Source organism: Pristis pectinata, chromosome 20 (genome assembly GCF_009764475.1).
Source record: "Pristis pectinata isolate sPriPec2 chromosome 20, sPriPec2.1.pri, whole genome shotgun sequence".
Taxonomy (NCBI): domain Eukaryota; kingdom Metazoa; phylum Chordata; class Chondrichthyes; order Rhinopristiformes; family Pristidae; genus Pristis; species Pristis pectinata.
The window spans coordinates 9,418,883-9,438,008 of record NC_067424.1 but is presented as its reverse complement, the minus strand read 5'-3'; the positions used below and the strand labels follow the sequence as shown (position 1 = coordinate 9,438,008).

Below are 19,126 nucleotides of genomic sequence, written 5' to 3'. Positions count from 1 at the left end.
CTGTGATTCTGTCTACTGTTAAGACCCAGAGAAATGGGCTTGAACCAAAGATCTTCAGAACAGTGTTCTTTCTTAAAAATAATAAACTAAAGGGATGGAGCTTAAATTTAATTTTTAATGGAAAAATTAAATCTTTGATATTTCTCTTGAAATGACATAATATGAAAAGATCTAGAGTAAGATCTTGGTCGGTTCAAACTTCAGCTGTATTTAAGTCTTCGAACAGATATTATGAAGAGGTCTAATATGCCCATTAGTGTCTACTATGCGCTCTTAAGGTCAGTTATATTTATACCAAATATTGAATTTCCCAAACTCTTCTACTCTGGAGAATACTTCCCTCCTTTCCAAAGAGGACCCCACCAACTGGGACCGTGGGAAATATTTCACCAATTTTGCAGTGTGTTCTTTTTTTAAAGTGTGTTTTAGTGAACAGAACCTTTTCGTAAATTGAGAGACTTCCAACAAATTCTGAGCCAACTGAACCATCTACCAAGTTATCGAGCCCAGTTTATTAAAACGATGACAAGATCATTGAGGCCAAGACAATTCCAGAGCAGTTGGGGGAATGTATTGAGCTACCATTGCTCACCTGTGCATAGGAGAGGGGTGGGAACAGTGTTGTTTATCTAACATTGGATGTGCATCCCTCCAGGAATGTAGCATATGGCCAACTGTTCTCTGTACGTTGCTTCCAATGTTTCAAGTCAAGTCGAGATTATTGTCTTGTGCACAAATACGGTGAGGTACAGGTACAATAAAATATTTGCTTGCAGCAGCATCACAGACATGTAGGTACAGACAACACTCAGAATGTAAATTACACATAAATTATACATAAAATTATACCATACGGTGAATAAAAAAGACTGTGCAAAAGCAAGATCTTGTGTAAAAAACCCCACAAACAATTAAAAACAAGTCCATGTTAGTGCCAGAGGTGATTCATAGTGTTCCATTGTTGAGGTAGGGTTAAGTTTGTGCAGGTCAGTTCAAGAACCTGATGGTTGTAGGAAAGTAGCTGTTCCTGAACCTGGTAGTGTGGGATTTCAGGTTTCTGGACCTCCTGCCTGATGGTAGCAGCGAGAAGAGGGCATGACCAGGATGGTGGGGGGTCCTTGATGATAGATCCTGCCTTCTTGAGGGAGCACCTCCTGTAGATGCTGTCAGTGGTGGGGAGGACTGTGCCCATGATGGGCCGGGCTGTGTCCACTGCTCTCTGCAGCGTCTTGTGTTCCTGTGCGGTGGAATTGCTGTACCAGGCCATGGTGCAACCAGTCAGGATGCCTTCAACATTGCATTTTGTAGAAGTTAGAGTATTTGGTGACATGCCAAATCTCCTTAAGGTTCTAAGAAAATAGAGGTGCTGGCGTGCCTTCTTCGTGATTGCATCTATGTGCTGGGTCCAGAACAGGTCATCTGAGATGTTAATACCCAGCAATTTGAAGCTGCTGATGCTCTCCACCTGCGACCCACCAATGAGAACTGGTATGTGGTGTCAGTGTAGAAATGGGCAGAACTGGTTTGCATGGCTGGGAGTAGACCACAGTAAGGATGCCGTCCCTCACTGCAGGCTCCTGTTCCTTAAAAGTAGTCCCGTGTTTAATTTGAATCGCTGACTGTTTTTCAGCATCTTAGAAGATCCTGAGACACATAGGACTGCTTCTGGCCCTGACCAGGCTCGGGGAGGGCAAGGTCAAGTGGGGATGTTCAGCATGTTTGAGTGGGTATTCCTCGAGAGGGAACACGTGGTGTGTGTTGGTATGCAGATTCCGGTGGTAGAAGATTTAAAATTGGGGAAGCTCAAAAGACCAGATCTGGGGCAAAAACATTAGAACATAGAACAGTACAGCACAGGACAGGCCCTTCGGCCCACAATGTTGTGCAGACATAGCTATTCCCTTCTACCTACAGAATGCCCATATCCCTCTATTTTCCTCTCACTCATGTGCCCATTCAAGGCCCTCTTAAAAGCCCCCAATGAATTTGCCTCCACCACCCCATCAGGCAACGCATTCCAGGCATCTACCACTCTCTCAGTAAAAAATGTACCCCTCACGTCTGTTCTGAACCTACCCTCTCTCACCTTAAATGCGTGCCCTCTGGTATTGGATCTCTCAATAATGGGAAAAAGATATTGATCTATGCCCCTCATAATTTTATATACTTCCAACAGATTAGCCCTCAGTCTCTGTTGCTCCAGAGAAAGGAGCCCAAGTTTGTCTGGCCTCTCCTGATAGCACATTCTTGTAAAGAAAGTGTGAAACGAATGAAAAAATTGATCAAATGAATTCCTCATGATCTGAGTCCTAATCACCTCCCTCCTGGTCTGGTGTGCCGTCCCAGTATCAGGAAGGTCATGTGATGTGATCTCATCCTCCCTGCCTATCTGGCACCAAACAGTCAAGTTCAGCAATGACTTTGCCTCTCTCTCTATTTCCCAGTCTGACAAGTTCTCCCTACCCCTTACCTGCTCCCCCAACATTAAAAGAGCATAGTTTCAAAGTTGAAGACTTTTCATTGGAGCTCAGTGTTACTCGTGTTTTCTGCTTTATAGTCAGATTTCTAGCAATACTTTGCTTTTAACATCTTTGATCTTTTTATAGTCTTTGACTGTAATACAAATTGCAGTGTGGAGAGTAATAAATTGGTGGCGTTTCATTGGGATGCGGAGTGATATATTGGTGTGCAGAATGTAATATTGATTTGCAGACCAGCATGGACTCAATGGGGTGAATGCCCTCCTCCTGTGCTATAACAATTCTATGCTTCTAATTAAAGCCCCACCCACAAGCACCCTGATGGTCTTCTGACAGCTTGTGCTGTCAACGAGCCATTTCACTGCTTCCAAAATTTCTGGTGATCAGAGATAATTTGAAAGAGTTGCAAAATATTAAATAATTTAAAGAAACAACAAGTATTTATAATTAAAAATGAAGTAGAATAATAACTGACGGAAATGATTTAAAACATTATTAATTTAATAATAAACTGTTCGTCTCATTGAAAAAGATACGTTAAACTTGGTGGATTTATTCAGATTATTCAGCCAATGGCTGATGTGAAGTTGAGGGGCCAGGTTCGAAGTGTATGTTGCAGTGAGTCGGGGGTGGAGTGGACTTGACCTTGGAGGCGTTCTGTTCCTCTGCATTGCAGTGCTGGAAACAGAAATCCAGAAGGTGTTGATGTTGGGACTGCAGTAAGCCGGCTGTTTCTCTATAGACTCATTGACTGGCTATTCCTAGGATCTGGCCCAACATCTGGCAGCCCTTGGGTGTGTCTGCACCCCGAGGGAAACATTGGGCGGCAGCAGAATGTTGAAGCATTTTATTGTGAGTTGCACATTTTGAACAAATACGAGGATGTGACACTCTGATTGTGTTTGGCAGGCAAGCACGGGAGTGAAGTCATGGAACAAGCGCTGGTTTGTCTTGGCGGATCGCTGCCTCTTCTACTACCGAGGTAATGCCTCTCTGCTTTAACTGTGCTCTCGCCCTGCTATAGCCCAGCACCCTTTGAAAACTCTGCTATTGTGCCTTGTAACAAGAGTAGGAAAGAATAGGAGTGCTAGTCATTGGAAACTTTGCTGGGAATGTCAGATTTTTTGTTGTGGGTACCAAGAGATAAAGGGAAGAGAGGTAAACGTGGAGGTTCAATAACAGTTTGAATGGAAAAGCAGACAGAAGGGGTTGGATGGTCACCCCATGCCCGTGCTTACTACTTAGTTATAATGCATGGGATGAATTTGGATGCTTCAATTTTGACTCCTTGCTTTCTCCACCTTTATACGCAAGGTAGATAAACACATGGAATCAACTGATGGGAAAATCTGCTGTCATTCTCTCCCAGGCTATGGTTCTGACTCTGGCATCACACAGAGCACAACCTTGTTCCCATATTTCATATTTATTCCATCCTAATGCCACCTCATCCTTGCCCGGAATGGGGAAAGGGGAAAAAAAGCCATCTCCAGTTTTCACTGTTTCTGGCCTGAAGCTGAATCCTAGAGCCTGATTTTAACTCTGGGCTGTGAGTGCGATGTATGAGTCCACAGGCCAGACAGGAAACACCCAGATTTGTTGTAGGGCTGAGGTAATTCATTGGGTTGAACGACTTATCCGATAGAAATGATTAGAGTACTAACAGCACAGAAACAGGCCCTTCGGCCCAACATGTCCATGCCGACCAAGCTGCCCATCAAAGCATGGAGTAATACAGCACAGACACAGCAGGATTGTCAAACAATATTTAACATTGGGCCACATGAGATATTAGCACAGTTGACGGAACTCTTGCTGGAAGAGGTGGGTGGTAAAGAGATTTAATGGATGAGGGAGAGGAGGAGGTTTTGAATGGAATCCCAGAAGTTCTTCTGTCAGGTGGGTCATTAAACAGGTACTATCTGCCAAATGAACATGAAGATCTTGGGAACTGTTCAGGAAGCACAAGAGCATTCCCAGAGCCCTGCCCTATACTTCCTGCTCCACCAACATCATTGAGAAAGGGTTGAAGATAAAACGTCTGCAGATGCTGGAAATCTGAAATAAAAGCAGAGAGTACTGGAAGCACTCAGACCGAAGGCCTGAAATGTTAAATCTGCTTCTCTTTCCACTGATGCTGCCTGACCTGCTGAGTGTTTCCAGCATTTTGTGTTTTTGTTAAACTGAAATTATTTGATTGAGATTGCTGTGTGTGGGAGCTTGCTGTGCACATTTTGGCTGCCACGATTCCTGCATAATGCAGAGACGACACTTCCAGTAGCACCTCATTGGCTGAAAAGCATTTTAGGATATCTTGTTGTGAAAGATACTATCAAATTGCAAGTCTTTTTACCATGAAGCTCCTTATTGATGACTGATGATAACAGTTAACAGAACAGAAAGCACCGGGCAACAGTAGAGCCACTACCTCATCACGACAGTGACCCAGGTTCGATTCTGACCTCGGGTGCTGTCTGTGTGGAGTTTGCACGTTCTCCCTGTGACCACATGGGTTTCCTCCCAGTGCTCTGGTTTCCTCCCACATCCCAAAGACGTGTAGGTTGGTAGGTTAATTGGCATAAAGCCATAGTCACAGCGAGACACAGCATGATAACAGGCCTTTCAGCCCATCAAGTACATGCCGACCATCAACCACCCATTTGCACCAATCTTACATTAATCCCTTTTTTTTTGCCACACTCCCTTCAACTCCCCCCAGATCCTACTACTCACCGACACACCAGGGACACTTACAGCAGCCAATTGACCTACCAACCCTGCACGTCTTTGGGATGTGGGAAGATACTGGAGCACCCAGAGGGAACCCACGTGGTCACAGGGAGAACGTGCAAACTCCACAAAGACAGCACCCGGGGTCAGGATTGAACTGGATCTCTGGTGTTGTGAAGTGGCATCTCTACTAGCTGTGCCACTGTACCATCCCAAATTGGGAACTGTGAATTGTTGCAGATGAGGGGAGAATAAAAGTAGGATTAATGTAAATGGATGCTTGATTATCAGCTTGGACTTAGTGAGCTGACGTGTCTATTTCTTCTACGACACTAATATACCCCCTAGCTTAGAGCTTTGGCTCTGAGCGTACATTCTAGCTCCAGGGGAAATTGCCTTACTTCACTGAAGATATTTGCTTGAAGTGATGTTGAACTGCTGACCTTTGAATCATTTACCCCTTTATTAAATTTGATCTCCAGTTGGACTTTCCAGTGAGAACTTATGTCCCTGATGAACAGAAGCTTCGAACATGATTAGATCACAGAGTAATCTCGGAAGAAAGGAAACCACTTTGGCTTCTGAGTGTGCCGTTTCTCCCCAGGTCTTGTGCTGATGCTCTTTAGGACTTAATCAGATACGGCGACAGACTTTCTGGTAATGAGGGATCACAACATGGGAGCACCGGCTGTTCATTTCAGTGGCAGTCTCCATGTATTATATCATACAGGGTGTCTGAACAAGTCAGGCATGGGGAGGGAAGGAGTACTTGAGCTGTTTTCTCTTCCCATCTAGTACTGAACAATAAAAGCCTGCTTTTATATAGCACCTGTAGGATTGTAAAGTGACCCATGGTGTTATTGGACAGTAATTGACATTAAGTCTTGTGACCTTGAGCTAGACCTTAGTCAAAAAGGTAGGAGTTGGAAATGGAGAGAGAGCTGTGGACGTTTAGGGAGGGAGGACCAGAGAGTTTGACCTCTGCATCTGAAGGTGCGGTCACCAGTGGTGGATCAGACGTGTGTGACTCTTGATTGACCAGTGGTCAGGCCAAGTGAGGTGGGGAGGGGGGTCAGAGTTGCCATCCTCTGTCAGCTGTTGCCTGTTAACGCAGACTGAGTGTGTGAGAGAAGACTGCAGAGATGAATCAGTAACTGTGTTCCTTTTCTTCACATCCAGATGAGAAAGAGGAGGCAGTCCTGGCAAGCATTCCTTTGTTTAGCTTCCGAATAAGCCCTGTTCAACCTGCCGATAACATCACCCGCAAGCACGCCTTCAAGGTGACGTGATGCCCTCTCTAAACTTTCTGGTGATATCCCTGATTTTGTTATTAGTGCGCGCTGAGTTTTTGTGCGGTAGTGCTGATAGATATCTAACGGCGTACCCTCTGGTTGTCTAGATATTACAAATGAATTCAGGGGCCATTCCATTCTTCCTGGTGACCCACACGTGAGCATCAGCTGCCTTGTACAAAGCTCAAGGCTGGAGGTTTCATGACAGGGAGCTCTGCTGGCCATCGCCTCGCCCACACACTCCCATCATCAGTCCCTCCTGACACACCCTCCTCCCGTGTCATTGGCCAAGTGAACAGACGTTACCCATCTGAATAACCAACAGACAGGGCGATTTATATAAGATAAGATCTTTATTAGTCACATGTACATCGAAACACATAGTGAAATGCATCTTTTACATGGAGTGCTCTGGGGGCAGCCCGCAAGTGTCGCTGCGCTTCCAGCGCCAACATAGCATGCCCACAACTTCCGAACCCGTATGTCTTTGGAATATGGGAGGAAATCGGAGCACCCGGAGGAAACCCACGCAGACACGGGGAGAACGTTTCACAGTTTCTTTTCCTTTAGCTAATCAGAAGTGTTCAAAGAAGAATGGTAGGAAATAAAAGCACAATTATTTAATTGTGCTTGTGATTGTTCTCCTGGGTTTAATTCTTGGCACTGATCTGGATACTAATCTTCATTCTCTGGAGGCTCCCAGGGTGTTGGCAATTCTACAACTGGGAGCACGTGGCAACGAATACACTGTGGGATCTGTGCCTGTTTAGACTCCTGTTACTACAGACACGGTCTCCTTCCTGCTTGAATGTTAAACAACAGACCTGTGATGTGGAAACTGAACAGACTGCAGGTGCTGAAACCTGGAGCAAGAAACCAATCTGCTGGAGGAACTCAGTGGGTCGAGCAACATTTATGGTGGGGAAAGGAATCGTTGACGTCTCAGTTCGCAACCCTGCATCAGGACTGAGAGGTGGAGATAGCTGGTATAAAGAGGCAAAGGGGAGTGGTGAGACAGGCGCCCAAGGAGATCGGTGGATTAAGGAGCGGTGAAGGATGATGGGCTGGTCGAGTCAGGTAGGGGAGGGGAGAGTTGGAGCTGGGAGACAGGAAGGTGGATGATGGATGGAGGCAGGGAAAAATATCACCTTCCTGTTCATGTGTAAATGTCCTTGGAATGAAGAGGGAATTGCCCTTGTTTTGGGGCATCGCTGGGATTATTAAACTGCTAAACAAGAGTCCAGGGCCTCCTGAGGTTTACAGTGTTTAACCACACATCCTTCCCACTTAGGAAACGAGCACACAGATTTGGTCCTTCAATTGATGTGCTCACAGTGAAGTGGGAATTTCTGTGGTCTTCATTCTGTTCAAATTTCCCCTTTTTTTTTCAATAAAATTTTTTTGTCAGCTTTCCCCAGCATATTGCTCAGTTATCTGTAGTGTAGAGAAACCATGAAGATGAGGATGTGCCAGGGCAATAGCATTAAAACTTTCCCTTTCAAGAGTTGGTAGATGGGGGTTTGGAACCTTGAGGAAATGAATCTCTCAGCCCAAGGAAGTTCCAGGTTAAGGGGAAGATGGGTGAGTGCATGAGGGAGAAAGGGAGCAATGTATGTGCTGAAGAAAGGAACGTTCTGTAGTACATGACCACTGGGAGATACCGTTTTGGCAGGTGGCTTGTTATATGCTTAAAAACTTTACAAAATTTAACTAGCCATTAGGGTAGTGTTTGAAGGAGCTTCCTTACTGCAATGCCCATATTGTGAAGTGACTTCACTTCAAAAATACTTCACCTACTAACAAATCACTTAGTAAGTCCTGTCAATGGATAGAAATGCAAGTCACTCTGCTTAAACTAGTTGTGGGATTCCAGTTAACCACAAGATAGGATTGCCATTTTTGGTGGTCACCAGTCCCGCTGAGAAGTGGGTCCATGTGTGGAGTTTGGTGCGGCCCTTTTTATGTCAGGGTGTGAGGCCCTCCACAGTTGGTTGGCCCAGCAATGATGCACATCTGATTTTTACGTGAATGGGTCTTTGCTGAAGTCACTGAGGCTTTGCTTCTGCCACCTGTGCATTTCTGCCTTTGGGTACTGGGCTTGGGGAGTGGTTGGGGAGGGGAACCTTGCTTCCCAGCTCTGTGGACCTGAGGTGTCCTTCACAGTGGACCTGGTATCTCCACTGGCATTATGCCACACAAAGTAATGACTTTCAATTCTGCAGCCAAGTGTTTACAAAATCAGGATTGCGCAGTCCTCTTGAACCCTGCCATAAATTCCATCAGTTGATCAATTTCCCACTTACAATTTATCTGATTCAGCAGCACGGTGGCTATGTTACTGTACATATCCAGAAGTCTGGACTATTGATCTGAAGAAGAATTCAAATCCCACCACAGAAGCTGGGGAATGGAAATTCAATTAATTAAATAAAATCTCTGATGCAAACAGGTTGTCATAAAGAGCCATCTAATGTCTGATGGGGAAGGAAATCTGCCTCCCTTACCCAGTCTGGTCTAAATGCAACTAAGATATCTTTATTGGTCACATGTACATCGAAACATACAGTGAAATGCATCTTTTTGCATAGAGTGTTCTGGGGGCAGCCCGCAAGTGTCGCCACGCTTCTGGCGCCAACACAGCACGCCCACAACTTCCTAACCCGTACGTCTTTGGAATGTGGGAAGAAACCGGAGCACCTGGAGGAAACCCACACATTCACGGGGAGAACAAAATGAAGTGGTTGACTGTTAGATGCACGTCACCAATAAATTCAGGGGATAGGCAATTATGTCAAGTCAAGTCGAGTTTATTGTCATGTGCACAAGTACGGCAAGGTACAGATACAATGAAAAATTTTCTTGCAGCAGTATCACAGGGTCGTAGGTATAGACAACATATAGAATATAAATTATGCATAAATTATTACAAGACAGTGAATAGAGAGCGGGAAAAACAGACCGCTGTGTAAATAAACTCAATCAGAGATAAGTCTGTGGTAGTGCAAGGAGTGGTCCATAGTGTTCTATTGCTGAGGTGGGATTAGAGTTGTGCAGGTTGGTTCAAGAACCTGATGGTTGTAGGAAAGTAGCTGTTCCTGAATCCGGTGATGTGGGACTCAGACTTCTGTACCGCCTGCATGACGGTAGCAGTGAGAAGACCCGGATAGTGGGGATCCTTGATGATACATGCTGCATTCTTGAGGCAGCACCTCCTGTAGATGCTGTCAATGGTGGGGAGGGCTGTGCCCGTGATAGACTGGGCTGTGTCCACTACTCTCGCATCCAATGAACAAATAAATGTAAGATGTTACTTTCAGTGTTAGGAGGTGACAACACTGATGTTGCTAATCTTCCTTCAGGAACTGAAGATTAATCTCCAGGATGTGCCAAAATGATTGGAGTATTGAGCAGAATTTCCATTGCCTTTGAACAGTTCTATTTATTGAAGATGGTGGTGCAGCAGAAAGACTGCTTCACTAATCAAAATTAATCCTTAGATTATCGATCTTTATTACCTTTCCAATTGGGCACGTGGAGAGTGCACCAATGTGGTGGGTGTGTGGTGGTTCAGAGTGTGGGATTGGTCACAGCGAGAGATCATGTGATGAAATCTCCAGGTATACAACCAGGCAGAGTTGAGAAACCAAGGTTTCCTTTGTGATTCTGGGAGATATAATCTGTCTCCACAAAGACCACGAATCTCAGAATGCATTGTCAGAGATCACTGCTTAATTGTTTGAGTTTAGTGTTGTTTCTCAGACTTGTCCTTGTCTCATTTGTTGTCTGTTTCAATGTCTTAAGTTGGTTTTCGTCTCTTTTTCCTCATCAATCACAAAGTGGCACCACATTTGAAAATGTCCAAATTTCCTTAACTTTATAAAATACAGGAGAAAGTGGGAACCCAAGCTCCTTCTCCCTTTGAAAACTGGGCAATTGTTTTCTAATTCACTTCCAGCAGGTCATCTCTAGATTAACCAGTGACCCTTAGATGCACCAGTTATAAACATCTTTGAGTGTTTCCCAGGAAATGGGCCGCCACTTTGTGATGTCCAACCCCGTCAGCTTGCTTTATACAACATGACCTAATTTCCAGATACCAACTCCTGGTCAGTACAATCCTGCTTGCTGCATTGCTTTGCTTTTCATGGTTTATAATTAGTTATGATAATGTTGGACTCTCCCCAGCACTCCCACGCACGTAGGACTTTGGGCTTATTTTAGACATTTGTCACTTGTAGTTGCTGTATTTTCTTTAAAAAGTAATCTCCTCTCTGTAGACCATGAGAATCTCCCTGGCAAAACATGGAAGCTTCAGAATGTATGAGCATTCTTTCTAATAAATCACTGTCTCAGTTTAGCAGAGCATTGATTTCTCGATGTATGGGAGAGATATAGACCTCTAGAGATAGCCACTAGTCCATCTGTGTGGCCACTGATCAGGGAAATAGAATGCACTCCATACCTTTGCACTGTGAGTCACTGTTGACGCAGAGCAAGGAATGTTGTACGACAAAGTGGACCATAAAGCTTCAAAACAAAAAGGCCACATGAACTGATGTCAAAACACCAATCAAATCTATTGATTATAAATGACTCTTACAGTTTATTTATTTCAACCCTACAATTATATAGTAATTCACACTGCAGTATTGTGTGTGTGTGTGTGTGTGTGTGTGTGTGTGCGCGCGTATCGGAATCTGTTGAATTAGATTGCAGCCTGAAATTAGCTCTTGAGCATCCATTAGCCTGTATATTAAATCCTTGGATTAGATTCCAGGCTCTAACTTGCTCCTGATTATTCATTACTCCACATATAAACACTCTGATCCTCTTGACTAGATTCTAAATTACAGTTCAAATGGATTCTTCTTTAAATGACTTGATGTTGATAAAACAACCTGTGTGCTACACTTGAACAGTCTTGAGTCATGCCCCACTGATTCTCACATCACGCCTTAGCCCTTCCACCCTTGACAACTGGACAAAGATGGGTCAGCCTCTGCAAGAGAAGGGAAGCAAAGTAAGGCATCTCTGCACAGCCACCTTAAACTGGAATTCTGCAACTCCATTGAAAAATCTCCCCCAACTCCCTTAAAAAAAAAATTCTTGTGGATTGAGTTGTGATACATTCACTTGTCGTCCTGTTGGTTGCAGGAATATATATTAATGGGCTGAATTGCCTACTTCTTTTGCTATGGTCACTTGCCCATATACATCAGTGATGCAAATACACAGAGGGTGTCAGAGGAGGACAGACATCATCTCATCTCCTTAGATTTTCTTCAAGTTAATTGGCTAATTTAGCATGATCTTCTGATACATCAAAGCCCAATGTGCCGTGGTTTAAAGTTAAACATTTCCAACTCCACTTGCACATCTACAATCAGTACATATAGTTGAACAAAACATGGAGTATAGAGAAGCTCACCAACATACTGACATACCGTGTGACAATGTGATCTGTTGTCCATGTCTATTGCGGGTATGTGTCTGTCCAGAGCTGTGTGTTTGTCTGGTATTGTTCAAGTCAGAGGTATTTTTTTCTGTTTGTGAGTGAGGTTTTGTCTGTGTACTGTGTGGCAAAATTGTTTATACCAGAATGTGACTACAATTTCATTGCATGGAAGAAATCTGCCAAATGGTCTGCTGAGCTGTAGTGAAGGTGAATTTGGTCATACTAGTAAGGTGAAGAGACCCACACCAAAATGTCAAATGCCCAGAATCTGAACAGTGAGCAGAAGATAGTAGAAATACAAACCCATCCACATCTGGAAGAAGGCAAGGGTGTAGACCCTTCCATTCATAGGTCCAGACATAGAACTTGCACCGAAACTCTTTCCTGCAAAGGCTCACAGTCCAACTGTTTTGTTTTGAGAAGTAAAACCCAAATTTTAATCATTGAGAAATTGATGATTTGGAGGAATCGGAACCGTTAGCTGAAGAATTACAATGAGTTGTTACAGTTGTAATGTAACTCAAGGATTAACCATGGGCAAGGATCCTTCAGCAACAAAACAAAAAGGTTACTCAAGAATCATGTAGTGACCATTACTGCTTTCTGAAGATTATTAGAGCCTCTAGGCTGTAGGGCTGATGTTTGAATAAGCCAATCCTCATGAAAATTGCTGAAGTTATATTTCCAATGGCTTTTGTAACATGTACCCTAAGCAAATGTTAGTTGCAAACCTGGGCAACTGTTTGGTGATCTAACTCCAGACTTTTCTAGTTAGATCACAACTAAATGCTCAGGGTGGTAATGGCTAGTGGAAGGGAAAAGGTTCCCCTGCCCCGGATCTACTGCCTGTGAGGACTTCACTTTTGATGTATCATTTTGAACCATTGTCTATTCAAATGCCAACCAATTCTCTCGAGCAGCATGTTCATTCTCTGTAGCCCTCTTAAAACCAGTGACCAGGAGGGCTATCAGAGGTGAGAGTGGATGGTAGGTGAGAAGTAGTTATTCTCCTAGCCTGATGATTCATAGTTTTATATTTGAGTAAGACAGTAGTAGCAAGATTGGAGCAATTGGGTTATGCATTGGGTTGACCTCTGTGTGCTTTTGGCCAGATTAAGGCTTCTGGATGCTTCTCTTGTGACACCTCAACAATCATTGAAGGATTTGGTATATTCCAGTAGCACTGGAGGAGAATTAGCCCAAATGTATGAGCTATGGTTTTTAATATGATCTAATTCACTGTCTTCAATTAAGTAACTCCCAAACAATTAACTCCCAAAAATATTTCTTAGCACCCAACTGAACCAGGCTCCTGTCATGAGTGTGACTGCAGAAATGTTCTATATTGGCTGGAAACTCTTGTTCATGTTCTGGAAGATGTGTCTGTTCTCTGAGTGCAAGGTGACTGAGTTTCAAAGACTTGGCAAAAATTCATGCCCAACCTTCCCTCTCCTCTTCTTTTCCTCACCCCAGTTCTCTCTCACCACTTCACATCCTTTCCTTCTCATGTTATCTCTTTTCTCCTCCACCTTCTACCCATCTCACCTCTTCCTCCTCACCTCCTCTTCCCCAAACACTCTCCAATCTCTTTTTCCCCAACCTCTTCTCATTTCCGCTTTCATTACCTCATCCCTTCCCCTTACTCTTCCATCATATCCTCTAAACCCAGCCCCAGCAGTCCCATCCCCTCATCACCTCCTCCTCACTTTTATTTGGACCTTTTAGCCATTAGTTGTGGGAGGAAGACACCCTTCAGGTGCAGTGTTGTTTGATGTGTGCCATCTGGTGTTCAGAAACATACAGAGGAACTCTCTTGGGCATGTCTTTCTTGAAGGAGACGATAGTTTGGTGGGATTCAAGAGAGAATGGGCAATTCATGATAACGCTGGCACTGTATTTTCAACCTCCTATAACTGACAGCACCAACTGTGTGCCCAATGCATTTCACTTCTGAAATAAATGACCACACACTTTCAACCAGTCGTTCATGCCTCTGATTGTCTTTAGAATATCTTACAGTGTTTTTCATTCAGTTTCTTTAATGCCACCTCTCCACCCCACCAAGCAAACACTCACCTTGGCTTTACATGTATCATCTGTAAAACAAAATTCCAAACAAATCCTGACAGGCTTGTCAACACTCAAGGAATTTAAAATTAATCTGCAGTAGAACACGGCAGCACACAGCCAAATTCTAATCCATTAACCCAAATCCTCACTTTGGTTGGGGAATGAATGAGGATAAATCGCTGTTTGAAGTGGTTGGAAACGAGATGTCATGTGATGAAGCCTCCAGGAAAGTGTCCAATCAGAGCCAGCAACCCTGATTTCCTAGCAACCGGCTTTCAGAGATGAAGGCTCTCAGCCTGTTATCAGCTGGTGATGGGGAATGTGGAGGCTAGGAAAAAGGGAGAAAATAGCCTTTATAATAAAAATGGCTTGTCTTTTTTTTCAAAACAGAAGTTATAAATTAACTAATTTATGCCCTGAGTATTAAAAGCCAGGGGAAAAAAAACAGAAACATTGCTCCAATCTTGCCCAGCCTGTCAGTGTAGTAATTCTCGACGCTAAGCTCTGGTGGTTGACCTGATGTTTTATCTTTTCCCCTTCCGGATGAGGACCCCCTGCACCAGAAGTGTCTGCATTGTTGCTGTCTTGAATTTCTGCAGGATCTCAGCTAGGTACAATTTACTGTTCTTATGATAAACTGGGGTGAGAACAAATCCACAGTGCACCTGGTCGTGACAAAACACAGACCATGTCCTCCAAAACCACTGGAGGGTTGCCATGTACAGCATTCTGGAACTGAAGCAGAAAATGTTGGTGATACTCGCCAAATCCAGCAGCATCTGAGGAAACAGAAAGAGAGTTAATGTTGCAGAGTCTCAGACTCATTAATGCCCTGCCAATACGTTTTCCATCAAATTCGGGCTGAAGGGTGTCCTGCACCATTCACAATCATCTGAATTAACTGCCAGGCACCCAAACTCATTGGAATATTTCAGAATTCCATAGCCAGCCACCACTTGCTCCAACTCTGTTTTTGCTTAGACCTCAATTCTAACATATTTGTGTCGCACCCTTATCAAAGAAAAATGTCCCAACAAGTTTCATTGAAATTGGTTTACTATTGTCACATGTACTGAGGTACAGTGGAAATCTTGTCTTGCTTCAGGCCATTCATACAGATGCATTACACGGTGAGTTGAGATAGTACAAGGTAAAACAATAACAGGGTGCAGAATAATGTGTAGCAGCTACAGAGAAAGTGCAGTGCAGGCAGACAAAGTGCAAGGTCATAAACCAGTAGATTGTGAGGTCAAGAGTCCATCTTATCGTACTAGGGAGCTGTTCAATAGTCTTATAACTGTGGGATAGAAGTTGTCCATGGAGTGTTACCAAAGAGCATTTGACATTGAGTCCCATAAAATAATTTGAGCAGAAACTTGGTCATAGAGAAAGGTACACACACGCACGCACGCACGCACGCACGCACGCACACACACACACACACACACACACACACACACACAAAAGACAGACTTCACGAGTGAATTCCAAAGCCTGGAGGCTTAGGCAATTGAAGGCATGGCTTCTGATAGTGGAGTGAGTAAATTCAGGGAGCTGGGGCTACACAGCAGGTCATCAAGCATCCGTGGAGAGGCACCACGTTATTTTTACTGGTTGGTGGTCCCTCATCAGAAGTTATTCAGCCTGACCTGCTCTGCATCCCCAGCATATTCTGTATTTATTTCAGATTTCCAGTATCGACAGGATTTTTGTTTGCTTTTTAAATTAAATTCAGGAATGCTGCAGCTAGAATTGGAGGAGAGTAAATACCTTCGAGGGCAGTGGGGCTGGAGGGGTTTAGAGAGAGAGGAAGGGGTGAGGCCATGGATGGTCTTGCAAAAGGCTAAAATTTTGCAAGCAAGATGCTGGTTAACCTGCCACCAAAGTGGGTCAGTGGGTGGGAGTGAACAGAGTGGTGCCATTTCACCTATGGCAGTGGATGGCCCTGTCTTTACTGTGGATCATAGTGGGCATGTGCCCAGGGGTAGCAACGCACAAAAAGCTGGAGGAACTCAGCGGGTCAGGCTGCATCTTTGAGCAGAAGTGGCCGGTCAAAATTTCCCGTCGGGACCCTTCATCTAGACTGATAGGTAGAGGGGAGTTGGCCAGTATATAAAGGTGGAGGGAAGTCAGGGAGCAAGAGCTGGCAGGTGATAGGTGGATCCAGGTGAGGAGGGGTAATAGCCAGATGAGGGAGAGGGGAGAGTGGGAATAGTGTCAGAAGCTGGGAGGTGATAGGTGGAAGGGCTAAAGATGATGGAATCTGATAGGAGCATGGAATAAATGGAGGGAAGGGGAGGCAGAGGAAAGTAGTGGGGGAGGGGAACCAGTTGGAGGTATATGTGGTTGATGGGCAGATGCAGAGGGTGGAGAGTGTGCCCAAGGGTAGACTGGTGGCCTCCCATCACTTACTATTCATGAACCCAAGGTCATCGAAGACCTTATTGACTGTGCCCTGATTCCCATCGTCCTCTGTACCCAAAGCCCTCCCACAGTATTTGCTGGCCTACAATGGAACTCAGTTAAGCAAAGCCTTTTCAAATCCCTCCGTGGTCTAGCCCTCCCTATCTCTGTGACCTCCTCCCGCCCTACAACCCTCGGAGGTATCTGCTCTACTCCAACTCTCAGTTGTCAGCAGATTTATCTGCTACACAATTAGCAGCCAATTCCTTCGGTTGCCAGCCTCAAAAACTTTGGAATATCTTCCCTACACTTCTCTCCCTCCCTCCCTTCCTTTGACAGACACCGTATATGTTACGCCCTTAGTCCTTTGCGGGCTGGTGTCTGATTTTGTTTGTTACCTTGGGGTGTTTAGTGATGTTAAAGGTGCTAGATCAATTCAGGTTGCATCTGTTTAGTGTCGGTCTTGAGTATGCAGTGCTTCCCATGATCAAGTACAACATTGTGTCTGGGCTTCCCTATTTCCACATTAGCTCACTTCTGGGGAATTCCTTATCTTGGAGATGCCTGACAGCTAGCTCTTTCCCCCACTCTGCAGAAGAGGCGGAGTGTTGTGCATTGCAAGGCACTGGTGGCCTGGAAACGCAGACTAAAAATTCATTTGGGTAATGTGGCACAAGCTCCTGGGTCTTGGAAGCTTCATAAATTCTGGCTCCTTATCCAAACTTTGCCTGCCTCTGCTGCACCTTAACCTGATTTTATCAAAACAAGCTTGGCAAGTAAATCCCTTGATCTCACATACCACCCAAGGTTATGTTTTTGAAGAATACAAATGTCTAAAGCTGCCCTGCAGTTAATGGATGCATTTTGAAGCTGCATTTAATTTACATTTCAATCCAGCTGATCTCGTGCTTCAAGGAATGAGAGATTTTCTGCATTTCTTAACTTCTTGCATCCATTCATTTCTTGGTTTGATGCATTTTCATAGTTGCATAATTTTTGCACATTTAATAATCCCATAATTTTAATTTCAAAAATATATTTTAGATACGTCAATGCAATTGTCTCTTGTGACAGAGAGGTCACAGTGCAAAATAAAAAACGAAGGACATAGGAAATGTCCCTAGACTGGGCAGCCTGGAATCCTGCTCCTGCTCATTATCCCGTGATTCCTACTTGGACTTGGTTCAGGGGTACGGTGCCTCCCGTGGTCAAATATGCCTCCGCTGCCCGTACTGGCACTTGGTCATTCAAGCTGAGTTCTGGAGAACCACTTTTGTGTGATGTCTCAGATACCAGTGTGGGATGCTGAAGTCCAGAAACCAGCAAAAGGGAAGGGATTGGAAGGAAGCAACGTCCATGTTAAAGATACTGCCTTTGAATATGTATATTAACAATTATACAAAAGGAACATTTTAAAAGCAAACTGATAGCAAAGGAGAAGTGTTTTGGTAAAATAGCTTCCCATTCCCCACTGAGATAAGGGACCGGTGAATTTGTCAGAATTATGTGCATGACTTGGGCTTAAATGTAGTTCCAAAGGTGGCAGTTACCAGGGATACAACTGGAATCACTGGCAGGTTTCTTAGTGACTTGCTGGGACAACTGTGAAGCAGTCCTCTTCCTTTTTAACATCTGGAGCTGGGTGACCTGAAGAAGGATGCAAAAGGTGACACCTCCTCGAGAGGTTTCCGAAACAAGACGTTGCCCAAAACCGACACAGGTTGGCTCTGTGCTTTCTATAGTGGGGTAACCGTTGTGAGTCACAGTTAGACCAGGTGATTATATTGGCTGTGGGAAAAGGGCCTCGGGGTTGCCAACCTCCTCCCTTTTGGTTGATCTACAGTGCCCACGGTGGCGGTGCCCAGTACGGATATAGATCTGTGACCCACAGAAGTTTGGAGTTGGCATTGATGCCAGTCTCTAGCTGCGGGATGCACCGCCCAAGCATGCGTACGGCGTGTTGTCTCCTGGTTGTGATTCTCTCCCGGTTTAACTCTCTTTCTTGGAGCAGCCTTGTGATCTGACCACGCAATGATACCTTTCCTCTCTCTCCTACAGCTGATTATAAACAGGCAGGCGGAGATTTTTCACAATAATGACCGTTGCGTTAATTATCAGGCTGAGCACGCAGGTATCCGGACCTACTACCTGAGTGCGGAGAATAAGGCAGAAATGGAAGATTGGATCAATGCAATGAACGAGGCAGCAAGCATACAGACTGTGCCCTTGACCAGGTGACGTATGCCTCAGAGCCACAAGCAATGTGACCCTGACTGGATCCACTCATTTCTATCATTGCTGAGAAGTATGCACCGTCTTACTTCTGTGAGCTTGTACATGCGCAGTTTCAAAATAGATTCATCAACCCTGAGCAGTGCTCTTCTGCTATTTGTTCATGGGATTGGGCTGACACAGTGGTGCAGCTATGAAGCTTCTGCCTCACAGCCCCAGTGACCTGGGTTTTATCCTGAATGCTGGTGCTGTCGGTGTGTGCACCTTCTCTCTGTGACTGTATGCATTTCCCTGGTTGGTCTAGTTTCCTCCCATATCTCAGAGCGCGGGTTGGTAGGTTAATTGGCAACTGTAAATTGCCTCTTGTGTGTAGCTGAGTGGTAGAATCTGGGTGGGAGCTCATGGGAATGTACGAGAACAGTTTATAATTAGTGGGGGGGAAGGGATTGCTATGTGAGCTGGCA

The 19,126-nt window shown here is 44.6% G+C and overlaps 1 protein-coding gene across 15 annotated transcripts in view; it reads left to right on the top strand.

Moving 5' to 3' along the window:
* Positions 1 to 19,126, top strand: part of plekha6 (pleckstrin homology domain containing, family A member 6) — a 291,418-nt gene that overhangs the window by 216,737 nt on the left and 55,555 nt on the right. For all 15 annotated transcript variants that reach the window (XM_052034357.1, XM_052034354.1, XM_052034352.1 and 12 more), the window contains 3 exons: positions 3,390 to 3,462; positions 6,390 to 6,490; positions 18,549 to 18,664. In XM_052034357.1, the coding sequence (XP_051890317.1) occupies positions 3,390 to 3,462; positions 6,390 to 6,490; positions 18,549 to 18,664 (290 nt within the window). The remainder of the gene's footprint in view (positions 1 to 3,389; positions 3,463 to 6,389; positions 6,491 to 18,548; positions 18,665 to 19,126) is intronic.